General features: G+C 43.3%; 1 protein-coding gene across 1 annotated transcript; it reads right to left on the bottom strand.

Moving 5' to 3' along the window:
• On the bottom strand, nt 1–25739 carry LOC308286919 (innate immunity activator protein-like; the record flags this gene model as incomplete). The annotated part of the gene is made up of 10 exons (XM_080728041.1): nt 1–549; nt 2669–3098; nt 4407–4955; nt 5604–5798; nt 10143–10446; nt 11239–11292; nt 12141–12387; nt 13799–13921; nt 16981–17156; nt 25685–25739. The coding sequence occupies 10 exons, from the start codon at nt 25737–25739 to the stop codon at nt 445–447; spliced, it is 2238 nt and encodes a 745-aa protein (XP_080584167.1). The 3' UTR covers nt 1–444.
• Nucleotides 25740–26163: the final 424 nt, after the last annotated feature.

Below are 26163 nucleotides of genomic sequence, written 5' to 3' on the forward strand. Positions count from 1 at the left end.
AGTCTGCTGTTGAATAAATCTGCTGTTGAGTGGGCGGTGGGTACACTGTTAAATCAGCCGTTGCATGGGCGGTGGGTACACTGTTTAATCTGCTGTTGCATGGGCAGTGGGTACACTGTTTAATCTCCTGTTGAATAGTGTTAAATCTGCTGTTGAAAGGGTGGCGGGTACACTATCGTGTCGGGTCGTTGTAGGGAAGCGTCGAAAGCCGTCGCATAGCAGCCAACTAAAAGACATCAAGCCATAAGCTATTTTAGCACCATAGTAGCCGGCTGTCTGTGTCCGTTCTCGGGGTGCATTCAGCAACTTTTGTTCCACACCTTCCAACTGACTGATCTCCTGACTTCATTAGTAGTAGTCGGTTTTGTGGAGAGCTTGTTTGGTGGAGAGCTACCTTTACAGTCTGTAGTATTAATCCGCTGTCTGTTTGGTGGAGAGCTACATTCACACCTGACTGAAAATCTCAGAGTTATCGTCGGTGGTCCAGCATCGCAGCGGAGAGTCGTCAACAGCAGCAGGCCTCTGAGGATGGACCCGTCTTTGGTTCATCTGCACGATAAAGTCACAGAAAGAAGAAAAACAACAAAATAAGAGCTATGTTTTCTAGGAGCTATTTAAAACGTAATCACCTCTTATTCAATTAAGCTTAAATGTATTACCCACTTATTTGTATAAAACAAAGCATGCTGTACAGAATCAGGTTGTTGTGGTGCATTAGAAGTATTTTAGGTTACATCTACAGTGTACCATGGCTGGGACTTGATTTGTAATTAATAAATTGCATGTTTAATCGCATATAAATATTTGATCTGAGAGGGACTGCCCATAATTCCGAAGGTTCATTAGTCTGAAGGTTCATTAGTCCGAATTTAGTTAGGGTTACTGAGGTTAAGGTATAGGTTAGTTAGAGTTGGGGATAATATTCTTAACAAATTCGGACTAATGAACCTTCGGAACAATGTCATGGCACCGATCTGAGAAGCAATTTTATTTCAATTGAAATGCATTTTGGTGAGGCGCCTGCTGGCCTACTGGTCCAGGCGCATACCACTTAGGCATTGCCACATAGGCATGGATGCCTTGTGGCGTTGCCGGTTCGATTCCTGATCCGGATGACCTTTGCCGCGTGTCACTCCCCATCTCTCCCCCCATTTCCTGTCAGTCTACTGTCCTATCAAAAGTCAGTCATTTAAGGACATGGGTATCTGCAGCAAAACGCCTCACAATCATGAGTGTGCCTCATCTTGTGGTCCATCCTTTGTGGATTGGTTAGAAGTGACTTCAATTAGAGCTACACAACAATGGCCTGTTCACATGGCCTGTGATACAGGATAAGAGCGTCTGCAAAAATGTCTAAACATGAATTGTAAATGTTCCAAAATTCCTAGCAGGCTTTGCTGATGCATGACTGCGTGAATGAAAAGTTGGCTAAAACTATTACAAAACAGGCATAAATCAAAACAGAGCCGTGAAGACATAGGCATCATATGAGAACATATTTTCCTGGTTGTCCTGGTTCAGTGGAATTTGAACAGGCCTCAACAGAACAGTCTTTCACTGACGTTAATGTTTACTGACAACAACAAACCTTCCGGGCGCGCTCTCGCACTCTCTCTCTCATACCCGTTGGGGTTCATAACTACCCACACCTGGCTGACAAGTACGCTGACTAAACCTTTCCCAAACAGTGGGGACGCAAGTAAATATCCCTGTTTTGTTTTCTATTTTCTATTTAGTTTTTAATTATGTTGCCGTCGAACGAGCGATCGTTTCTTATTTCATTTCTTATTTTCAGATGGGGGTCAGCCACCAAATACATATCATTTTGTGAGTCCTAGACATGGAAAGGTTTTGAGCACAACTGATATAGAACGATTTAGAGCAGTGGTTCTCAAAGTGGATTCCTGGGACTCTTATGAGATCCTTTATGGGGGTCTAAATTGACCCATACAAGTCTGTAACTCAGCGTCAGCGACAGCGTACAAATGGAACCAAATGAACCCTAACGGGTCCATTTGGTTCCATTTGTACACTGTCAGAGTTAAGGGGAGTCTGGGGAGAGTTTGAGAAACACTGATTTAGAGGATTTCTTTAGAATGGGCCTCAGTCAGGTCTTAACAAAACGGCCGCCAAGGTTTCTAACATTTCTAGCTGTTGCTGGTGCCGCCGTTCACTTACGCTTTATTTTGAAGAGCCTCGGAAGCTTCGTGCGAGTGCACGTGAGTGTCCACTGACGATTGAGGAAGAAGATCCATTTGTTTACAAACGCTCACGAAACTAAAATCCAAACCGGGGCCAACCATCGCGGTAAAGTGTCGCCGTGAAAACAATCGGATCTCTGCTTCCCTGGCGTTCTTTGCACCTTATTCAGAGATAAAGCCGTTTTTATGTTTCAGCATAGAACAGGAGTCAATGCAGCATAGACGCTCCATTTTGTTTCTGTGCGCGTCACGTTATGACATATGCACCAGGGTCTTTCACAGGGCACGCAGAATGCATGCAGCATGCACGTAACAATGTTAACCCTTGACTCGTCTCTGGACAAGACAATTGAGTTTTGGCACAGCGACCTCCAGTGGCCTTGTCTCGTTACTGAACGAGTTTGGCGTATGTTGTCTTAAGGGGTCAATTAAAACGTTAGAGATAACCACTTGGACTCGACTCTTACCTGTTGATCTGGTGGTTGGTATTGCTGACGTCGTTGGAACAGCGGCGACTCGCGGCCCGCGGCGGGGTTCTTCAGCCTGACGGCCCCCTGCCGGTCCAGGGAGCGGGGCCTGGGCGGGGGTCCTCCTCCTCTGGGTGGGGGTCCTCCTCCTCTCCTGGGTCCTGGTCCTCTGATGGTGCTGCGCTGGTGCCAGGAGCACAGCTCCTCGTTGACCACCTGTCGAGGCAGACCGTTGCTGTGGGCCTGGTGGTGGAGGGGGTGGTCCTGGTAGTAGTGGTGGTCCGGGTGGTGTTGTTGATGGTGGTGTTCCCATAGCGACGGGGAGCGGGACAGCCGGGGGTCCGGGGGCAACAGGACGCCCCTCGCCGGGGCGGCCCTGTGCTGAGGATGGTGGTGGGGGTGGGGGTGGTGCACAGGGGCCTCCATGTACCTGTAGTTAGGGCTGGGAAATGTACGTTGACCATTAACACACTGGATGCCCTTGTTGAAACTTGAATTTAATCGCAGTGCCACAGTATTTTATTGATTTTTCCTCTCTTTTTTTTCGGAGGATAGGAGTAAAGGTTATCTGAGTAAATTTAATCTGAGTATTTCGGGAAATTTCAGTGCGATTGTATTTTCTTTCACTCAGAACAGAAAAATTACAATCGCGGCTATCGGTGCTCTTGTAACGGCCGGTAGGGAGGGGCTCGTTTTAAACATGAAGATCATCTGTCTCAATTATTGCCAGACCCATGAAATGGGTAGGCCTACATAAGCAAATGTCGGTCTGTCCCTTTTCTATATAAAGGGTATATATGATGATGACATGATGATGACATGCCTACAAAAGGCATGATGTCATAAATGATGATGACAGACAGGGGGTTGGCAGAACCGGGGTCTGGCACAACCAGGTTGACCGACAGACCCTCAGACCCTCTGGGTCGGCCTACAAAAGGCTTTGTGGCAAAGGTTGTCAGGCAAAGGTTTGCATTGTGTGTGACGTCAGGCCAGAGTTCTGGTCGACCATATAACCTGCCAGGTCAAACAATCTCTTTAACTTCAAACATAGACAGGGATAAGGAGAGAAGCCTATAGGTAGAAGCTTGTATTTACATTTATTGCAGAGAAGGTTTTAGGACTTAGATATCCATTAGAGCCTGCACAGGGCTATTGACGAAACAAAGGTTGCGCTCTTCAGGAGAGCCTGTATTGTTAACAAATTTAAGGGCCACTCCACTGTTACCCAGACAAAGCCTTCATGTCATCACAAGCCTTTTGCTTTGTCTGTCGGTCTGTCCCTCCCTCTTTTCTCCATATTTGGTATGATGTCACAAATGATGATGACATGAGGGAGGGACAGACAGCCTATAAAGGGACAGACAGCCTATAAATGTACCATTACATTTATAGGCCCAGAGGGTTGGCAGAACCGGGGTCTGGCACAACCAGGTTGACCTGGTCTAGTTGTTAAACACCTGCTGGTCACCAGTGGTGATGCCAGTGACATCACCCCTGGCATCACCAGGAATGCTGGTCGCTCATTGGCTGTTAATGATGACGTTGCCAGAAATGCAGGTCCCTGAGTGGGCTACAGGCTTAAACACACGGCTCCCTACCTATCTACCTACCTACATACATACGAACCCGGACGCAGTACTTGCGCGCCCGGCTGGCGCCAGTAATAATGGACCTTGATACGAAAGGGTTGAGAAAAAACAGTGTTCATGAATCATTGTGACAAGACAGGCCTCACCTGTAGTCATGTCTGCCGTTGGGACAGGGTGGGGCCTGCTGGTGACCATAGTAGCTCCTGGCCATGTCCACGTGGTCCAGTGGGGGGAGGTAACCCCCACCTCCACCCAGCTCCTCTGCGTAGAAGCTCCTGTGGAAGCTGGGGCTGCTCTGGTGCCGGGGGTTCTGGTAGAAGCCCCCAGACCCGCCGGGGTTGGGGAAAGGAGGAGGAGGCGGCTGGGGCGAGGGTCCCATTCCCGAGGGGGGCGGCGGGCCGACGGGGCTGAAGTGCTGCGGCTGGAACGCAGGGTACTGTCTGGGGTCGGCGGGGGGCAGGTCCTGACACGGGGAGCTGGCGTAGGACGTGGCGGAGGAGGAGTGTTCAGAGTTACTGTCCTCCGAGGCGGCGCGGCTGCCGTAGCAGGGAGACTCTGAGGCAGCGTGGCCGCCGTAGTTCCCCTCCGGCGGCAGCGCGATGGAGTATTCCGTCAGCCGCCTCCTCGGAGCCCTGATGCGACCCCGGTTCTCCTGGTCTCCGCGAGAGGATTCCGTGTTGTTGTTGTTGGGTAACCTGTTGGAAATGACAAAACTAAAATGTTTGCGAATGGGGAGGCAATTGTTGCGCAAATTTGGACGCATCTGTGTCACTCTAGATTTTAACCACTTCAACCATTATTTTATGCTTTAACTCAGAGGTCTTCAACAGGGGGTCCGGGACTCCTAGGGGGTTACTACAGGGGGTCCTCCAAATCTTAAAATCCTTTTAATATTAACAACTTAAACCCTAGTGTCCATATTCTGAGAACTGTAGCCAAAAATGGCAGATCTACAAGCTCAAGATCAGCTATTTTCGGCAAAGAAGTTTGGTGTAGAGGGGAAAAAGAGCAGACTAAGTACAGAGTAAAAGGTCAAGTTTATACGGCTCAAGTGGTTAAATATCTGAAAACACAAATTGACATGAATCCAAAATACACTGATGATTGTGCTGTCAAAAGATGAAACTATATGGAATCTATGAACAGGTTGTGGGGGTCCCTCCCTGCTTCATCTCTCTCTCAACTAAGGGGTCCTTGGCCTGAAAACGTTGAAGACCCCTGCTTTAACTATTAAAGAATAGCAGATATACAAGCTCACAGCATGCCGTGCTGCAAGCTTGTAGATCTGCTATATTTTTTTTTTACAGTGAACATTTTTCCAAATTGGACTTGGCAACACTGACCTAAGGGAGAGCTGGCGGCGCACTTGCATCTCTGGCGTACAGGGGGTGCTGTTGGACACGGTGTGACGCAGCTTCAGATGGGACAGCTTCTGAGGCAGAGCGGCTGAACTTCCTGTTCCTGTCAGAGCAGCAGAGCTTCCTGTTCCTCCCAGGACGGCCTCCAAGGGTGGCAGCACCTGGGGCGAGGCGGGACTACTGGATAGAGACATTATACACGTTATAATACACTTATAACAAGTTATAAAACACTTATAACAAGTTATAATACACTTATAATACACTTATAATACAGCACCTGGGGCGAGGCGGGGCTACTGGATAGAGACATTATAGTAGTTATAATACACTTATAACAAGTTATAATACACTTATAACAAGTTATAATACACGTATAATACAGCACCTGGGGCGAGGCGGGACTACTGGATAGAGACATTATACAAGTTATAATACACTTATAATACATAGAGACATTATACAAGTTATAATACACTTATAATACACAGCACCTGGGGCGAGGCGGGACTACTGGATAGAGACATTATACAAGTTATAATACACTTATAATACATAGAGACATTATACAAGTTATAATACACTTATAATACACAGCACCTGGGGCGAGGCGGGACAACTGGATAGAGACATAATACACGTTATTGTGGGCTCGCCGAAGGCAAGAACACTATGTTATCCTCATTATTTATAGAGTGACCGAATATTTGTGCCGCATATTTGTGCCGCAGACAGTAGAAAGGCAGAGCCACTAGCCAATGAGTATTGGTTGAGCTTCACATGACAGTTAGCACACTGCAGAATATAGTCACGTTGGCAAACATAAGAAATGAAGAACAATTTATTTGATTAAGAGTTTTTGCCAGACCCATGAAATGGGTAGGCCTACATAAGCAAATGTCGGTCTGTCCGGGTTTTCTATATAAAGGGTATATATGATGATGACATGATGATGACATGCCTACAAAAGGCATGATGTCATAAATGATGATGACAGACAGCCTATAAATGTACCATTAAATTTATAGGCCCAGAGGGTTGGCAGAACCGGGGTCTGGCACAACCAGGTTGACCTGGTCTAGTTATTTTAGTTATTGTTGTGGGCTCACCTGAAAGGCGAGAACACTGCTATCTTCATTATTTATATATAGTGAGTTCCGTCGCAGACAGTGCAAAGGCTAACCTGACTTTCGCCAGATAGTTGCAGCAGTGCGTAACGCTCTGCCTTACATCTGGGATCTCTCGGCCAGACTCTATCTAAGGGGCGGGCCATTTTTTGAATTTCTGTAGCAGGTGATTGGATGTGGCCGTTTCTATCACAGTCTGGGAGTGCCAACTCCAACCACTCATATTGGCCTGTCTGCATGACGTTGCAGACAGGCAACGTCATGCACTCAGGCAACGTCACTCTATTGGCTCAGAGCCGCTCAGAGCCCGCCCATAGCTGCCGCTGATTGGTCCGGCCCGGGACTTTACGAGTGTTATCAACGCTGGCGGACCGAGCCCAGATGGTAAAGCAATGCAACGCAATGCTGCCACCATCTGGCGAAAGTCAGGTAATGCAAAGGCAGGGCCCTTAGCCAATGAGGTGCAATTGAGGTGTGGAAAATCTGGGAGTGGTGTTAGCTGGAGTATTGGTTGAGCTTCACATGACAGTTAGCACGCTGCAGAATATAGTCACGAGCGAGCCCACACTGTTTCGTAGGAACAGTATTTCAAGTAATACACTTATAATACAGCACCAGGTGAGGCGGGATTAGTGGATACACAACAAATTATGATCCTTAACTTTTGCCCAAAATAGGAAAAGAACATGTTTTGTGTCAACCCATTAAGACCTGAAAAATGTCTTCTAATAAATCGTAATGTTTCTTTATCTGTGGTGCTCAAAGTTTTTAATGTCAAGGACCCCTAGAATGATATGTATTTGACCCCCATCTAAAAATATTTTGTTTCATTTATCTGTTAAAAGTGTGATTTTTAAGGCAGAGTCTTGCCATCACAGTGAGAGTGAATGGAGGCGTTATTCTCATCTCGTGATGGAGCACAGAAACAACAAATAAAGATGATTCAGGATATTTGGAACAAATTCCAACATCTCTGAACAGAAACACTTCTCAGCACGTTGAAAGAATTAAAGCCAATTAACTTCCCCAAATTGCTTTATCTGTTCTAACTTCATGGGAAAAGCAGAGTCTCCCCGGGATGTGTGTGTGTGTGTGTGTGTGTGTGTGTGTGTGTGTGTGTGTGTGTGTGTGTGTGTGTGTGTGTGTGTGCACGGTAGGCCTAGAATTATTGAATGCTTTAACCAGTGAAAAATAGCAGATCTACAAGCTCACAGCGCGGCACTCGATCTGCTATTTTTGAAAAAGTCGTAAAAATGTGTGCAAATCTTTGAATATATGTATTTTCAAAGCGAACGTTTGTAACTCAAATTTTGCTTCAGGGGGGTCCCTCGAACTAAATATTTTGAGATGCTGGTCCGTTTCACGATTTTTCAAAAATAGCAGATCTACAAGCTCGCAGCGCGGCACTCGGTGCCGCGCTGTGAGCTTGTATATCTGCTATTTTTCAATAGTTAAAGCATAAAATAATGATACACAATAATGTGTACGCGTTCTGAATGGGTTAAATCAATGGCTTATTTATAGGCAATAACAATTTAAAATTATTAATAAAATGTTACGGTACGTTAAGCTGTAGTATGTATGGTAGAGTATGTTATACAACATAAAGTACATCTACAGTGGAAGTGATCTCCCTAACCTTCTGCCCGGTCATGCCAGGGAATTTTAACCCATTACGGCCGGGAACGCGTCTTTGTCGCTTTAGATTTGAACCACTTTAACCATTATTTTATGATTTAACTATAAAAAATAGCAGATATACAAGCTCACAGCGTGGCACTCGGTGCCGCGCTGTGAGCCTGCAGATCTGCTATTTTTGAGAAATCGTGAAAATGTGTGCAAGTCTCTGAATATTTTGACACAATTCTATAAATGTCTTCTAAATCCTTCTTCTAAAGTAAGTCCAGCCGCGTCTCAAGTCCTTAAATTATTCCTATTTCCTTCACTTGTTTCCTATTTCCTTGTCTGTTAGTCCCGCCCACTGGGAGTTGGCCTATCACCTGTGATGTTGTATTGTATTGTATTTATTTATTTAGACGGGACAATGCATATTAATGAACACTACATGAATGCAATGTAAATACACCGGAATTAGCAAGAATGCTAAATTTCATCCGTAGTCCCCACATGAAAACAAAAACAAAACAAACAAAAACAAACAAAAAAACAACAGACATAAGGAAAACCAAAACAGGTTGACGAACAAAAACACAGGAGGGGAAGAAAGAAAAGGCATAATGTGGAGGGGGGGGGGGGGGGGGGTTGCGTGGGGGGGGGGGGGGGGGGGGTTTGAAAGGCGGGTGTATGGTTGTGTGTGTGCATGCGTGTACGTCTGGGAGTCATGTTTGTGTTGGCGTGAGTCTGTGTAGAGGCTTCCAGATAGCAGCCTAGGTCAGAATGTCTTTTCCGCTGGTGTCAGTGCGATAATTGTCTCTCCGCGATGTTTGGGCTATGAGACATCCTTGGCTGGAACAGTCCAGAAGACACAACAACAGGTGTTTGAGGGTGGGAGGGTGGGAAGGGGGATAGGCTTTCTTCAGTGTCAATGGGAACCTTGCGGGAATGGGGGGGGGGGGTCCAATCCGTTGAATTCAGCTTGTTTTAGAGCGAGTGAAATAGAATAGAGTATTCACTCTAATGTCCGTTTCCTGGTCCTCTGTATAGGGCAGTGAGTCTCTCCATCAAAGTTTACGATCAATCTCCATGTTGTTATCTCCGTAATGCCTCAGCTCAGCGATCAGTGTTCGCATCAGTCCGGGCACACGGCCCTCTCAGTTCATTGATCGCCCCGTTCAGAGTACCCACAGCCCTACCAATTTCAATTAGCATGGCAGGCAGCTTGTTGGCTCCTTGGATTGCTGCCGTCTTGCAAATCTTCCGATAATCCAGGGCAATGCTCGTGACCAATCAGCAGAAAACCTGTTATCATCGTTCCGAAAAGATACGTTCCGAAAAGATACTTGACTCCCCCGAGCCAGTTTTCTTGATGAGAAGTAATCAAAAGCAGGAGCCAGGTAACCATATCCATTGTTAGTAGTTTGGTAATTCCGAAGACAGTGTAGAGAAAAACTCTCCTTAAAGCAGCGGGAAGACACACGAGGGAGGGAGAGGGATAGAGAGAGATAGAGAGAGCGACCGCGATGTTGTCAATAGGAATGGCCAATGGGACGTCTCCTCTTCACTATTTCCTGAAATTTTCCTCAATGGGAGGGACTAACAAACAAGCAAGGAAATAGGAAATAGGATTGATTTAAGGACTTGAGACGCAGCTGAGTTCAATGGGAGTGCTGCTAGCTTGAGGATTGGTCCAGCTTCACATGACAATTTGGCTATCCAGACAATAAATAGGCAACCAAACCCGCAATTTCGCAGAATTACCATCGTTTCTAGTTCTCACCTGCACTTGCTGCTGGTGGTGGACGAGCGTGACTTCTTCTTCTCGTAGGGCTGGTCCAGGCTGGACTCTGTCCAGGGAGAGTGTTGGATGGGAGGGGCGTCGTAGAGCTCCGACACGCTGCTGTTGAAGCTCTGGGACGACTCCAGGCTGGCGCGGCTGGTCTGGCGGTGGGCCAGGGTGAGGGGGGAGGGGGTGGCACAGGGGGGGAGGGGGGAGGAGGTGGCACAGGGGGGCAGGGGGGAGGAGGTTGGCGGTGGCATGGGAACAGGAAGAGGAGGATCTGTCGGACCCTGGCTGGGTGCTTCTGGAAGAGCAGGAAAGAGACGTGGTTTTAGAACAGGTTCCCCAATTAGTTTTCGCCAAGGGCCGAATTAATGTCTAGGGTACAGCATTGCATGGGCGACGGTGGCGTTCCCACTACTCCAGCGACAGTTCAGATATCGTCGTTGTCGGGTGAAAACCTTGTATGTCCAAAACCGTTTGTTTTGCATTTATCATTTTAAAAATGATTTATACTAGTGAAAACAGCCGATCTACATCGCGAGGCGTTGTGTGCTTGTAGATCTGCTTTTTTCACTACTTTTGTGCGACGGCCTTGTATGATGAAGCAGGGCTTTACTTTGCGAAAAAAAAAACATACAAATTTGGAGATACAAGGTTTCCACCCGACAACAACGATCTACTAGTGTTGTTGCTGCTCTTATACCACCATTATTACTGGGGTTGGTGGGGGCCAGACAGTAGCCCACCGCGGGCCGCCTATTGGGGAACCCAGTCTTAGAACATCCACTGATCTGTGTTTTATAACTTATAACTGGTCTGAAAGTGAACATTTAGACTTGGCCTGAAAACGTTTAGTCTTCAACGTTTTCAGGCCAAGGACCCCTTAGTTGAGAGAGAGAGATTAAGCAGGGAAACCCACAACCTTTTCAGAGATTCCAAATAGTTTCATTGAATTTGAACGCTGAAAAGTACCAGTTTCGGACACGAGGTTTCCACCCGAAAGTGTCAGCGTCAGGCAGAAAGCTTGGTGCTTTCAGAGAAAAAAAAGAGAAGTGATTCTTTAGTACAGTGGGATGAGCCAGCATCTCCTTACCTTCATCAAGTACAGCCGAATCCGATAAGGAACTGTCATCAGAGTTACCCTGATCTGAAACACAACAACACATAGCTTATTAAATAACCAGTAAGACGCCTAAGGGAGAAAAGCGACCTCGTCTACAAGCTCACAACGCATCACGTTGCGACGTGTTGTGAGCTTGTAGATTTGGCAAAGAGATATGGTAGAGAGTGAAAAAAAAAGTTATTTCCAGGTCCGTTATACCATAGAAGGTTTAAGTGGTACCGGATATGCAGCTCGGCAATAAAAGGTGAATTGATCCCAGTGCATGACGGAGGATAATTTCACGATGAATTTAAATCTCCACGATACGATTATTGTGTGTTTTTTTATCCAGGGTTCCCACACATCTTTACCAATTCATTTCCAAAACTTTTCCAGAATATTTAACCCAATTTCCAGGACTATATAACAATAATTCAGCTCAATAACAAGTCGCTTACCCCTATGCACAATGCCCAAAGACAGGTAGTGTATGCCAGTGGTTCTCAACCTTTTCAGGCTTGTGACCCCCGAAATAATCATATTTTAACTGGGGACCCGGCACCCTGACGAGCACTAAGAGTTGAGGAACTTTGTATAACACGTTTCTATTGTGAAAATAGCAGATCTACATGCTCACAACGCCTCGCAACGCGAGGCGTTGTGAGCATGTAGATCTGCTATTTTCACAATTTCTGCCTCTAATATTTGACAATTTGGCCATGTTTAATTTGTCATTTCAGAGGATTAACAAAATCAATAACCAAAGACAATGCATAGCTATTTTTTTCCAGGACCCTTAACCAATTCCAAAACTTTTCCAGTACCGGAAAAATTTCGTTCTAATTTCAAAATATTTCCAGGAATTTCATGACCGTGGGAACCCTGTCTATCACCATAAACGATCACAGCGATCATGGCCCCGTCCCTACCGTGCAGCGCGACGTTGCGTCCTCTCTGCAGCCTCAGCTGGAAGGAGGTGTCCTGCAGCTCTTTCAGCTTCCTCTCCTCCCTCTTGCACTGCTGCTGGCGGCTCTTCTTCAGGCCCTTGCTCAGGTGCTCCTCCTGGAGGAGCTTCCGCGACGCCTCGTAGATCTTCATCTGCAGGGACAGCTCGGCGTCCACCGTGTCCAGCTCAGACTCCTGAACCACGGCAGAGAGAGAGAGAGAGAGAGAGAGAGAGAGAGAGAGAGAGAGAGAGAGAGAGAGAGAAAAGAGACAAATCAAAACATGAATCGTCTTCTCCTCTGGATGCTTTTTAGCCTAGTTCCAGACCCTGAATCGCTATAGCCACACCCCTTTAAATTTTTGTTTTGGCGATTCAGGGGTCTAGAATTCCTCTCATTGAAGAGGCCTTCCTCGTTCGAAAATCCGTACGGCGAATCAGCGTCGTGAATCAGCGTCTTGTGATCAGCGTGGGTTGGGGTTTCCCAGAACTCATGTGCGTTTCCAAGTAAACTAGCGCCGCCGCAGTACCGTAAAATGCTGTAAATTGCGGTAAAATGTGATCGCTATGAAACACCAGTAGCAGGCATGTTATGTTGTGTTTGATTACTAGTTCGTAGTGCTCCTATTCTGCCTGTTTCTTTGGTTAGCAAGTAGCACTAGCAAGCAACAGGCTTGCCACACATAACAACACTACGTCATGTGTTGGTCAGACGGTGAACCAATCGCAGAAGACTGCCTCTTTGGCAACGCCCATCCCAGCAATCGCCCTGGGCGGGAGCGACCTCAGACTGAATAATGGAGTGAAACGAAATGTCAATTCAGGCTGAGTGTCAGGCTAGATGCTTTTACACATGGTTATAGTTTCTGTGGAATCTCGTGATAATTCCTGTCACACAGATCTGCCTAATGCAGTGAAATACATCAGTCTGTGGTGTTTCTGTTAAACAGATGAGTGATGAATGAGTCGTTATTTCATAGTTAAAGGTAGGGTACGTGATTTTCTTTGGTTAAAATAAGTGCTACTTCTGTTAAATAGCTATTCTGATTCATTGCTATAGAGTGTTTGTTCAGTAACAGGAGTCTCCATGTCTCTCCGGCTCTTTATTAAACAGAAAATGCATTTTCAGGTCTGCATCAGTGTTGTTTTTGACAGCAAATTTTGATTTAGTTTTAGTCATAGTCTTTTGAATAAAATCTCATTTAGTTTTAGTCTAATTTTAGTCGACTAAATATCATGAGATTTTAGTTGACTAAATCTACAGTTGATTTAGTCAACTGAAATGTATTTTGGCAGGCCTTGATGGCATCGTAATGACTCCTCCACTAGTCCCTCCCTAAAGTTTTAGTCTAGCTTTTATTTTGTTGACGAAATTGTCAATATATTTAGTCTTAATTTTAGTCATCCCAGCTTAGTTTTTATTTCGTTTTTATTTCGTTTTCGCCAGTGAAAAAAACACACTTTTAGTCGACAAAATCAACACTGGTCTGCATCCAATCAGAATAGAGAACTCAGGATACAGATTAAACTAGTACTGCACTCTGTCGAGGTGCCAACTTGCGCCTGGTGCACAAGTAGGCCACTTTAGATACTGGAGTAATAAATTACCTCTGCTCCTTGAAGGATGCTCTGCTCGTCCAGTTTGAAGGCGGCGCCGATGCGTCTCCGGATTTGAGGAGGTTTCTCTCCTGGCAGGAGAGGATAATCTGCTGATAACTGACCCGTCAGCTCCTAAAAACACACAGAAAAACATAATTCAAGTTATTGATTGATTGAATACCTTATTAGAAATGTAAACAGCGTGTGGTACAGTAAAACTTTAAAGCTAAAGGGATAACACAAAAGATTTCCTGGGGACAGAATTAACACAATAAGACATGACATCAACAATTAAAAACACTATGTGTTGGACCTAGATGAAGGTCAGTTGTCTTTAAAAAAATAATTATAATCTTTGGAAGAAACTTGTCTTTCATCTGGCATACTATATTACAAAGTCCAAACCCATTAGATTATGGACTACGGGGGTGTGGAGAGAAGAGTAGTGTTATGAGTATGATCTACACCTGGTGACCCCTGGGTCGGGTCAGAACATGTAGAATGCTAGCTGGAGGCAAACTAAGGTTTCATATAATATGACATGTTGATCCCTGAGGCGTTCTCTGCAGACACCAGTGGTAGGAAAAGTACATATTCTCTGCTCAAGAAAATATGTACATGTACAAAATAAGTACATATATAAGAAAATATGTACTTTACTTAAGTAAGAGTATTAATACTGCCAGTAGAAATAGTCTGTTATAAGTAAAAGTCTGGTGTTCAAATTTTACTTACGGTAAATTAACTGAAGTTTTCAAAAAATTGTAGTGGAGTAAAAGTATATTTGTCTCTGAAATGTAGTGGAGTAGAAGCACAAGTACTGACAACTGGAAACACTCCAGTAAAGTACAAATACCTAAAGAAAAGTACATTTACTTAACATTTACTTAAGTAAATGTACTTAGTTACTTTATACCACTGGAAGACAGGAAATCACTGCTGTGCACGTTGTCCTCACGTCCCTTTGGAGCACCTTTTCATTTAAAGTACAAGTACACATAATAGCATTGTGAAACCAGACTTTTATTACGTGTCAAATGTCAACGGTAAATTAATTTTGTCATCGGGGACTGAGCTGTGTAGCTGCTGTAGGGCGAACTCCTCATGCATGTGATCACTCTTTTCCTGTTGACAAATGGGCTTGGCCCCGTCCTGCTGGGACATGTTTTTAAGGAGAGGTGAACAAAACGGGGAGTTGACACCTCTTGCCTTTTTTTTTGTAGTGACAAAAGAAACTAAAGGCATGGGAGAGACGACACTTCTCATGCGATTGTATGTTCTTTATTAACCCCCTTTTCCACTGGCCCAACACCACACCACACCACACCACTCCACACCACACCGCCCACTTGTGCCAGGTTTTCCACTACAAGGACCTGGGTAGAGTGGTGTGAAAGCGGTACTAAACGTGGTACTAAAAAGTATCCAATCTAGAGTATGTCTGAGCTAGGCCAACAGGGCCAAACACTTCATAATGACTGATCCCTCACTGACTTTTCATTTAGACCACCAGAATATAGTTGTAATACATGATAGTAGATTCTATTGTGTTATAAGATAACCACTATTATAATCTATTATAGTGTATTATAATCACAGTTATAATCCATTATAGTGTATTATAATTTAGGATAGTTGTAATACAAATTTATATTGTATTATAATCACAGTTAAAAACGGTCCATTTGTTTCTTACCGATAAGGGTACTTTTGTGTAATGGAAAATGTAGATATTTGTATGTGGTGCGGTGTGGTGTGGTGTGGTGTGGTGCTAAAGCTGCAGTCGAAAAGGGGCTATAGAGAGGAATAAGCAGTGATTCAGAATAGAACAGGACAGGACAGGGTGTGCTCTCTCTCTCTCTCTTTCTCTCTCTCTCTCTCTCTCTCTCTCTTTGCCTTGACTGTTTCTCAGGTGAAATCACGTCATGTGATTGTTTTAAATGCGGGTGGAGTTCTGTTCTGGTGCTCTAGGTTTTCTTTGGTTGGAGGTGTTCTAGTGAGGAGAGGAGAGGAGTGGAGGCCGCCTGGCTGCTGCCTGACACTGGATACACCGAAGCATGAGACCCAAAGAATGTGTTGTGAAAGGGAATCTTTGGGAAAAAATAGCGTTGTGCAACTTATATGCCTCAACTTGTTGTTTTTTCTGAAAGGCGGGGATATTTCCAAACTAAAGCCCGCTTTCAATTTCCTTGAAAACGGGCAAAATTAAATGATGCACTACTATTATATAGAACCAAAGAATGTGTTGTGAAAGGGAATCTTTGGGGGAAAAATGCATTGTGCAACTTATAAGCCTCAACTTGTTTTTTTTCTTTTTTCTGAAATGCAGAGATATTTCCAAACTAAGGCCCACTTTAAATTTCCTGGAAAACGGGCAGAATTAAATTATGCACTACTATTTTGAAGGAATGAGGGTTATTATTGAAATGCTCTTTAAAACAAGAATATGTCATTTTGACCCCCAAGTGTTGCGAACTCTGATGTGGTGCTAAGAGTTTGCCAAAAATTCACATTACGTTACCAGTAAGAAATAATGCCTACAATTCCAAGGGCTTGTCAGGGCCCCACCATGACAAGCCCTTGGAATTGTAGGCATTATTTTTTCCCAGTTAAAATATGATTATTTTGGGGGGTCGCGGCCCAGTTTGTGAACCCCTGCCTCAAAAGATACTTTTTCGACATGCTTAATTCATTTTGAGCAGTAGTCATCACCATTGTGGCTTGTGGTGGATTTCTTTTTCTTTTTTGGTCAAAATGTGCAGACAATAATATTACCAGAAACACATTAAGAGATAGCCCTGAATTACCATAACAGGTCTGTAACTCTGAGAGTGTACAAATGGAACCAATTTGTACACTCTCACGAGTTATGGGGGTCCTTGCAAATAAAACATTTGAGAACCACTGGCACTAGTTGGAGTCCTAATGTGCCATAGTGTTGTAGTAAATCAGTGTCATACATACAAAACCTGGAGATTTGACGTTCAGTAATTGGGTCTCATGATCAAAATAAGAACATTATAATGGTGTGTAAAACAGAAAATCTAAAATTTGCCACGGAGAAGAAAAAGTCTTTGCCACAGACATATTTTGAATATTTCCATGTACGGACATGTTGACAACCCCTGATTTTGAGTGTGTTGTCCGGTGGTGCATTTGTAGGTCATCGTCATCATTGTCCCAGTACTTACAGCTTCTCGGATGCAGAGTTTCTTCAGCTCCAGCACACACAGCTCAAGCCGGTCCTGCAAGGCCTGGTGCTTGAGCTTCATGGCCCGGGTGTGAGTGGTCACATCCTTGGTGTGAGTGGTCACATCCTTGGTGTGAGTGCTCACATCCTTGGTGTGAGTGGTGGGACTGTCAGAGCCTGTGGGACAACAGAAAAACAGAACTTTATCGTCAAGTCGCAGGTCTAAGGGTGGGTCCTTCATGGGACGAGGCACAGGCCAAAGCACGAGACAGGGTTCAGTGGCAGTGTACTGTATGACTGCGGCCTTAATGCCCCAACCGGGACGAAGAGGATAAGTGAAGTAAGTACAGGTATACAGGTGTATAACAGTGGGTGGAATTCGTTTTTGAGCAACAAGCTCCATTGTTTTTGTTATTTCCCTAAAAAAGAAAGGGAAGAAGAAGAAGAGTGAGGAAGAGAGATTAATAAAAACAAGTGATCTACATATTTACACATGGTACCGGATATCTGTCTGGTGCGGTGACAGGGGCCGTCATTTGGGGCATCAGGGGATGGCAAATGCCACCCCCTAGAGTTGCACATTTAACCCTAAATTGGGTTATTTTATGCATATTGTCCCCAACTCATTTATCATCAACCACCTTCGACGTGGCATCCCAATTTTGGAATAGTGAAAATAGTGGATCTACAGGCTCTCAATGCGTCGCCTGTAGATCCACTATTTTTGCTATATTAGAAATTAGGCTTACGTGTGACCACTTTTTTGCCGACCCCCTATTTCTTTGTGGAATTACGCCTCTATGCGGTACCCGAGGTAGGACATAAAGGAGCATGAGAATAGTAGCAGATACATGCTGTACAACAGGGGTTTTCAAAGTGGGTGACAGGGCACCTTGGGGTGCCGTGACGGCAGTCCAGGGGTGTCGTGAGATAATTTGATAATATTTGGACACTTGAAAAAATATTTAGTATCACTTTAAACTTGAAGTACAAAATTATCTTCAGTCAGTTCTAACCAAAATGGCTATTATCTCAACATTTTCCTCGCGACATAATCACTAAAATACCGTCACTGTTGGGCAGAAACCTCGCATCTCCAAGTTTCAAATGTTTGCGTCTTTTGATAAAGCAAAGCCCTGCTTCATCATACAAGACTGTCGCACAAAACGAGTGAAAACAGCCGATCTACAAGCACACAACGCCTCGCGATGCGAGGCGTTGTGTGCTTGTAGATCTGCTGTTTTCACTAGTTTAGTACATTTTATGGATGATAAATACAAAACGGTTTTGGACATACAAGGTTTCCACCCGACAACGATGATATGCTATAAATATAAGGTGCTGGGAGTGAAAATTATAATGTAGGGGTGCCTCGGATTAAAAAAATATTCATGGGGTGCCCTGAGACAAAAAGGTTTGGGAACCCGTGCTGTACATGATACGCTATGGACGTAGTTAAGGTGCGAGAAACAGTGACACGATGCAATAATACATGTCAAGTCTTGTCTTGTCATGACATGATGACAACACATGACATGATGCACATGGAATAAGGACTGTCAGAGCCTGGGTGACTTGATGCACATGGAGTAAAGCTAAACAAAATCTCAAGACTGAACCACTTTGTCTATAGCAGGGGTTCCCAAACTTTTTTGTCTCAGGGCACCCCATAAATATCTTTTTTAATCCGAGGCACCCCTACATTATAATTTTCACTCCTAGCACCTTATATTTATAGCATATCATCGTTGTCGGGTGGAAACCTTGTATGTCCAAAACCGTTCGTTTTGTATTTATCATCTATAAAATATACTAAACTATTGAAAACAGCAGATCTACAAGCACACAACTCGCGAGGCGTTGTGTGCTGTTGTCGGCTGTTTTCACTAGTTTTGTGCGGCAGAGGTTTCTGCCTGACAGTAATGATATTTTACTGATTATGTTGCTTGGAAAACGTTGAGATAATAGCCAATTTGTTTAAAACTGACTGAAAATAACTGTGTACTCCAAGTTTAAAATGATACTAAATATTTTTTCAAGAGTCCAAATAAATTCCAAATATTATCAAATGATCTCGCGGCACCCCTGGACTGCCGTCGTGGCACCCCAGGGTGCACCGTCACCCACTTTGAAAACCCCTGGTCTATAGTACCATTACCGGCAGGTGAGTAGCTAACCTGCCGACGCTGGTGAATGTTAATCACTATGCCTAAACCTAACCCAAAAAATCCAAGCCCCTAACCTCAGAGGGGCTGAGGGAACATAGCCATGATCCCACTCTGACTATAGTGATCTCAAAGGGACATAGGGACCTACACACCAAGTCAAAAATGTAGGAGCGTTTAGTGCCGCTCAAACATAAATGAACACGATGTACGATGACTATGTTTAACGTATTAAGTATCATTCTAAAACCTACGACCAGTTGAAGAAATTACAGATTGAGGCTTTAACCTTTTGCTTTTTTAAGAAATATCCAAGACCATTCACATGTTTCATGGAAAATGCTTCTGAACATGAATTCTATTGCTAGTTTGCCCACTTCAAATACTCTTGTCATCTTCGAATCTGAAAATGTTCACTGTGCAATGTGCATCCATAGAAGACATGACAACTTTCATATGGAATCCAAAAGACTGCTGAAATCAGTCATCATGACAACTGAAAACTTTAATCCACGAGTAATGGATTCAACTGGAGTTACTGTAATATGTGATTGAAACAGTATAAGTTATAATGTGTCAGGTGGACGTGGTTATAATTTAATTTATAACCACTTTAACCTGGTCTTGTCCCTATTTTGGGCAACATCATTACAGGAGGAAATGTTCAAACTTTGTCCAACTCCCCAAAAAATGGGAAAGAATTCACACAAGAAAATGAAGGGAAAAAAAGTGGTTATATGCACACGACTTTTTCCAAACTTGAATGGTAATGTTATGTGATTAGCCTAATTCACGGCCCGCCCACCTACTTCCGTTTCTCAGTTTTCCCCGGGTGCTGACTTCAATTTAGAAGGGGAAACTATACTGGACTTAAAGCCAACAAATCATTATTTCTAACAGTAAAGTAAATTATAGTGCATTGTGCCGTTTAGTATCATGTGTTCTTGATCATGCTAGCCGTATTTTATACTTTACTATTCGGAAATTGCATTAAATTTGCGATTTCTGTGCTAACTCCATAGGCTATGGTAGGATTTACCCCTTCAAAACGGGACTTCAGCACCCGTGGGATGCTGAGTGGGCGGGTCGTGAATAGGGCTAATTCTTAAAATCTTAAATTATAAGTATATTGTCGTTGTCAGGTGGAAACCTTGTATCTCCAAGTTTCAAATGTGTACGTTCTTTCGCAAAGTAAAGCCCTGCTTCATCATACAGGGCCGTCGCACAAAAGTAGTGAAAACAGCAGATCTACAAGCAGATCGTCTGTTTTCACTAGTTTAGTAAATATTCTTTTTAAAGAATATTTAGAATATCAAGGTATAATTCAGAGATTCTGCCAGAATAGTCCAGTCTCGGCACCAACAGACACCACTGAGACTGAACTGGTCCGCGCCGAGACTAAAACTCAGAACAATATAGCACTATAATAGGGAACTGTAATATGAAGAATGTTTTCACTGTTGCTACACAACAAAATATAAAGTGTGAGAACCAACAGCCTAGTTGCCTGTTTGTACAGAAAGTTTGTCAAGTTAAAAAGTCAGCAACGCAGGTTATCTAACGTCACCAAGATTATTGCTATGCAACAAAGACTGAGGTATAATGACTCCTTTTCAAGAAACACAGGTGATTATACATATTAGGTTATGCTATTGCTATAATCCACTCAGTGGCACAGCAGCAACATTATGATTATTATAGATGGTTTTCAATCTTGAACTTATCAAATTTCTTTTTACAGTCAGTTGAGTGTGAGCTCAGTTTAGGAGGTATAAATTAGAACGCACACAAAAACACAAAAGAAAGATCCTCTCCCTCACTTGATAGAAGAATATATGTCACTTAGAAAAAGAACAGATCTACAAGCAGAACCGCAACGTCCCGCATCGTTACATTTCTTTTTTTTTTATATGTGAACGCACCTTTATTTTTCGCCTGCAATGACACGCTTTAAATAGGGATCGATTATCAATCGATTATTTGATTAACTTTCGATCATTATTTTTTTATGATCGGTTTAGTTTGATTAACTGTTTGCACCCCTACTTTTGAATAATACCTCTATTTATCTTTTACTAAAGTGCCTTTTTGTAATGAATGATAAAGTCATCTGATGTTGTTGTGTTTCCTGTTACTCAGTATTTAATTAGTTCTGGGTCGTTCTCCTCCTGCTCGCACAGGCATGTTAACTGCACTGTTCTCTTCTCTTGTGACGTGCACCGGGAGATAGCGAGATTAAGCAATTCATTTTTATTTGCAACACCTAATAGCCTTCCACAATGCACTTCTTGTGTTCACATTCTTAACCTTCCGTCAAGTAATTGAGCCATGTGATGTGACGACGGCCACTCTGTGTCTCTACAATGTTAAGCTCTCAAGCCAGGACAGGAGATTCAGTAACCAGACACAAAACAAGTTGTTGTCACTATAACTGGTGTATCACTGTTTATTCAGCTCAGGCCTTAGTAACCGTTCTGGTGGCCCTGCTGCAGTATGTATTCTTCTGCTTGTCTTTTGTCCTGTCCTGTCACAGACAGTCACACCTCTGCTCTCATATCAGTCAGGACCTGCAGGGAATTAGGTCATAATCTCTCAAGCATGTAGGAGCCTCAGTGCATTTTTTTCTTCCTCAAAACCAGTTCTAGAGCGACTGAGAACGATCCTAAATGTAGTTAAGTCACCAACGCACAGCACGGCGGAGGAGGAAGGATGAGGAAGAACAATATAGAAGTACTCTGTTAGGGCAGGGGTTTTCAAAGTGGGTGACGGGGCACTCTGGGGTGCCGCGACGGCAGTCCAGGGGTGCCGCGAGATGATTTGATAATATTTGGAATTTATTTGGACACTTGAAAAAATATTTAGTATCATTTAAAGTACAAAGTTATTTTCAGTCAGTTCTAACCAAAATGGCTTTTATCTCAACGTTTTCCTCGCAACATAATCACTAAAATATCGTCACTGTCGGGCAGAAACCTTGTATCTCCAAGTTTCAAATGTGTACGTTTTTTGTTAAAGCAAAGTCCTGCTTCATCATACAAGACTGTCGCACGAAAGTAGTGAAAACAGCCGATCTACAAGCACACAACGCCTCGCGATGCGAGGCGTTGTGTGCTTGTAGATCTGCTGTTTTCACTAGTTTAGTACATTTTATAGATGATAAATACAAAACGAACGGTTTTGGAAATACAAGGTTTCCACCCGACAACGACGATATGCTATAAATATAAGGTGCTGGGAGTGAAAATTATAATGTAGGGGTGCCTCGGATTAAAAAAATATTTATGGGGTGCCCTGAGACAAAATGTTTGGGAACCCCTGTGTTAAGCCCTTTGCACACAGGACAGTTGCGTTTCTTCCGTTTGCTGTATGAATAAAACGCATTGGATTTGGTGTGCAATGCTGTGCGGAATCGGCACTGCGGATTCCCAAAAGGAGTCATAAAAGGAGTGATGAGTTTTTTACCGCATGCGACAAGACGCACAAATCAAACTGGGTTCGATTGAGAAAAAAACGCACGGCCGCAGCCACTCGTCGCACGGCCAATTCGGATCCGGTGTGCATGAGGTCGTAGAGAATCATTGTTTTCTTTTTAAAAAGTGAAATTGTCTGTTTTATCCGTACGGATAAACGCGCCTGTGTGCAAAGGGCTTTAGGGTACGTTCACGCCGAAGTTTAATCCTATCTATGAGGGCGGATTCTGCCCATGCTATTCCATGGGAATGGGCACGAGTGCTGCGTGGAATAGCAGCTATTCCATGTATTTGGCCGCTGATCCGAGATATTATGTATCAGGGACCCCCCGGAAGCAAATATTTGAGTTACAAACTTTAAGAAAGATATATTCAAAGATTTGCTATACGTTTTGAAAGTCAACATGTTAACTGTGTTCTTCAATCAACTTACGACTCAAGTTAAATTCTACACCAGTAAGACTCCCTAAATCGGGAGATAAGCGACCGTCAGGTCGCATACACAAACTTTAGAAGGCAATGGTAAATTCAACATAATTTATTTGGTTACTTCGTTTGAGAAGTTCATGGTTCCTTCAAATGAACTAACTTATTTTTAGTTATTTCTTTAACCATAATTGTTTTATACTTTTGGCTTTTTAGACGTTGCTGCAAGCTATTATTTGTCAAAAGTATTGACACGGCACATATAGAACCACACACAGCAATTATTTCATCCAACTTAACATTGAGGTGCCCACAATATTTAGGTGCCCTTATTGTGAAGGCAGAAGTTTCTAACCGCCACACACATCTTTCCGCGTTGGTTAAAATAGCTGATCTACAAGCTCATGTTGTCTCGTGGATGCGACGCATTGTGAGCTTGCAGATCAGTTATTTTCGGCATGCAACACACGTCATACGACGAAGTATACTAACTAAGGCTTTACTTGGGAGATGGCGTAACGAGGTGGAGACTTCATGATGTGAAGAGAAGTACCCAGCTGCAGACAACACCGCTCACATATCAACATTCGCGAGTTCTGCAAGTCTCAGGCTATTATATGGTCCGGGCCGCCCATAATAAACCATTAGGCCTGAACACATTATTACGCAATATTTTATGCTTTAAATATAAAAAAAATAGCAGATATACAAGCTCACAGCGCGGCACCGAGTGCCGCGCTGTGAGCTTGTAGATCTGCTATTTTTGAAAAATCTTGAAAATGTGTGCAAATCTTTGAATATTTTGACCCGATTCTATAAGTGTCTTCTAAATAAGTTTTTTTTTCTTTTTTTTTAAAACTATGTTTCTGTCAGTGGTTCTCAAAATGTTTCATGCCAAGGACCCCCAAAACTACATGTATTTGGCCACGGACCCCCATCTCAAAATATGTTGTTCCAGGGACCCCCCCCCATCTCAAAATATTGTATCAGGGACCCCCCAGAAGCAAATATTTAAGTTACAAATGTTCACTTTCAAAAAGATATATTCAAAGAAAAAATATATCTATATATATCACGGTTTTTCAAAAATAGCAGATCTACAAGCTTGCAACGCGGCACTCGGTGCCGCGCTGTGAGCTTGTATATCTGTTATTTTTCACTGGTTAAAGCATTCAATAATTCTGGGCCTAAATGGGTTAAGTCCTATAATATTTCATGCATTTCCCTGCGATCCCCTTTGAACGTGGTTTCCGTCCCTATTTCAGGCATGTCATCATAGGTCAGAATGTTCACACATTCTTCTAAAAGATACCAGGCATATCGTCACTGTCGGGCAGAAACCTCTTATCTTCAAGTATCAAAATAACTTTTTTTTTTTTAAAGCCCTGTTTCATCATACAAGACTGTCGCACAAAACAAGTGAAAATAGCAGATTTGGTCCTTTTTAAAATGATGAATACAAAAGGAACTGTTTTGGACATACAAGGTTTCAGATCTACAAGGTTTTCAGATCTACAAGCATGCAACGCCTTGCGATGCGAGGCGTTGTGTGCTTGTAGATCAGTTATTTTCACTAGTTTAAGTCCTTTTTAAAATGATGAATACAAAAAGGAACTGTTTTGGACATACAAGGTTTCCACCCGAAAACAACGATATAATATAACGGCCGTGAGCTTGAGGATCTGATCTAGGCTTTTAGGTGTTTCCTAAATATTGTTTAAAAAAGTGGTTGTCAAACATTTTCATGTCAAGGAAAGCCACATTAATGAAGGCCTATGTATATTAATTGTCCATGGACCCTCCATCTACAAGTCTTTTGTGACACCCGCCCGTACCAATTTTATGTTTTTTCTAATAGAAAATAGCAGTTCTATTTGAAAACAGCAGATCTGCAAGCTCACCAGCTTGAGCTTGTAGATCTGCTATTTTCAAATATCTGATGCATATTAGGTTTAAGGTACTCATGAAGCCTGGCTTGTTTTCATAGCACCTGGCTGCTTATTTCTTGCGCGAAATCTGGCAACGTTGCTGACCATGAAGCAACATTCTTCCTGAACATGAAATGCTGTGAATGTCACACACCCTGTTTCTGCCCCAGGCCACCAGCGGACCACCATGTACAGGCACACATGTTGCTTATAGGATCTCCTTGTTGTTGGGCAAAAGAAACCTCTTATCTAGGTCTAGGGTGACCACATATTCAGCTCCTCAAACCGGGACCTTAAATCAATGTGCACATTCGTTGTGCACGCGCACTCATATATGCACTGTAGGTGTTGCATACCAGGCAACTGTATTGATTGATGATTTGTTCATGTTTTCTGATTGGTTAGGTGAGCATGTTTACATGAAAAGAACACAATAAACGTCTATGCAGCCACTGAAAACTGTTTTATTTTAATTCCGGCGAAAACCGGGACAATTTTTGTGTTTTCGAGATATATGTCGGGTGTGTTTCGGCTTGAAACCGGGACAATCCCGGCCAAACTGGGACGTCACCTCTAGTCACCAAATCTGTCCTTTTTGCATTTTCTTTGTAAATGTGATGCCCATACTTGATCATACTACAGCGTCACACGAAAGCATAAAAAGTAGCAGATCTACAAGCTTGTTCCACAGGAAATGCATTTCTTCTTCTTCTTACCTGAATGCAGGATGATCCCACTGTCTGTGTCACTGATCTCCCCGTTGCACTCCATGATGCTAGCTAGCAGCGTTGGCTCAGCTTCTGTCAGAGATTCTTCACAGGTGGAGAAGGATCCAGGGGATCATGTCAAGCTTTACCATGCCCTGGAAAAAAGGAAAATGTACCGTTTTATTGCAGCAATTACCGAATATATTATGTTTTATGAAGAAAAGAAAAAAATGTTTCAGCTTTTTCAACCTTCCTTCCACTTGATGTATGAAGTAGTTTTTATGTCATGGTTACAACTCCCTAAACAGTGAGACTTCCATATTTCACACCAGAACCCAAATGGTGTTCATTAGGGCCGCCACGATTATGACATTTCTCATCAGGGTCCAGTAAAATCACTGCGATTATCTCATTTGCAATTAGGTGATTATTATTATGTAATAACTGGCAGGCCTAAGGAGTGGCTCCAATGCAGATCTCAGACATGT

The sequence above is a fragment of the Nannobrachium achirus genome, assembly GCF_963921795.1.
Source record: "Nannobrachium achirus genome assembly, chromosome: 6".
Taxonomy (NCBI): domain Eukaryota; kingdom Metazoa; phylum Chordata; class Actinopteri; order Myctophiformes; family Myctophidae; genus Nannobrachium; species Nannobrachium achirus.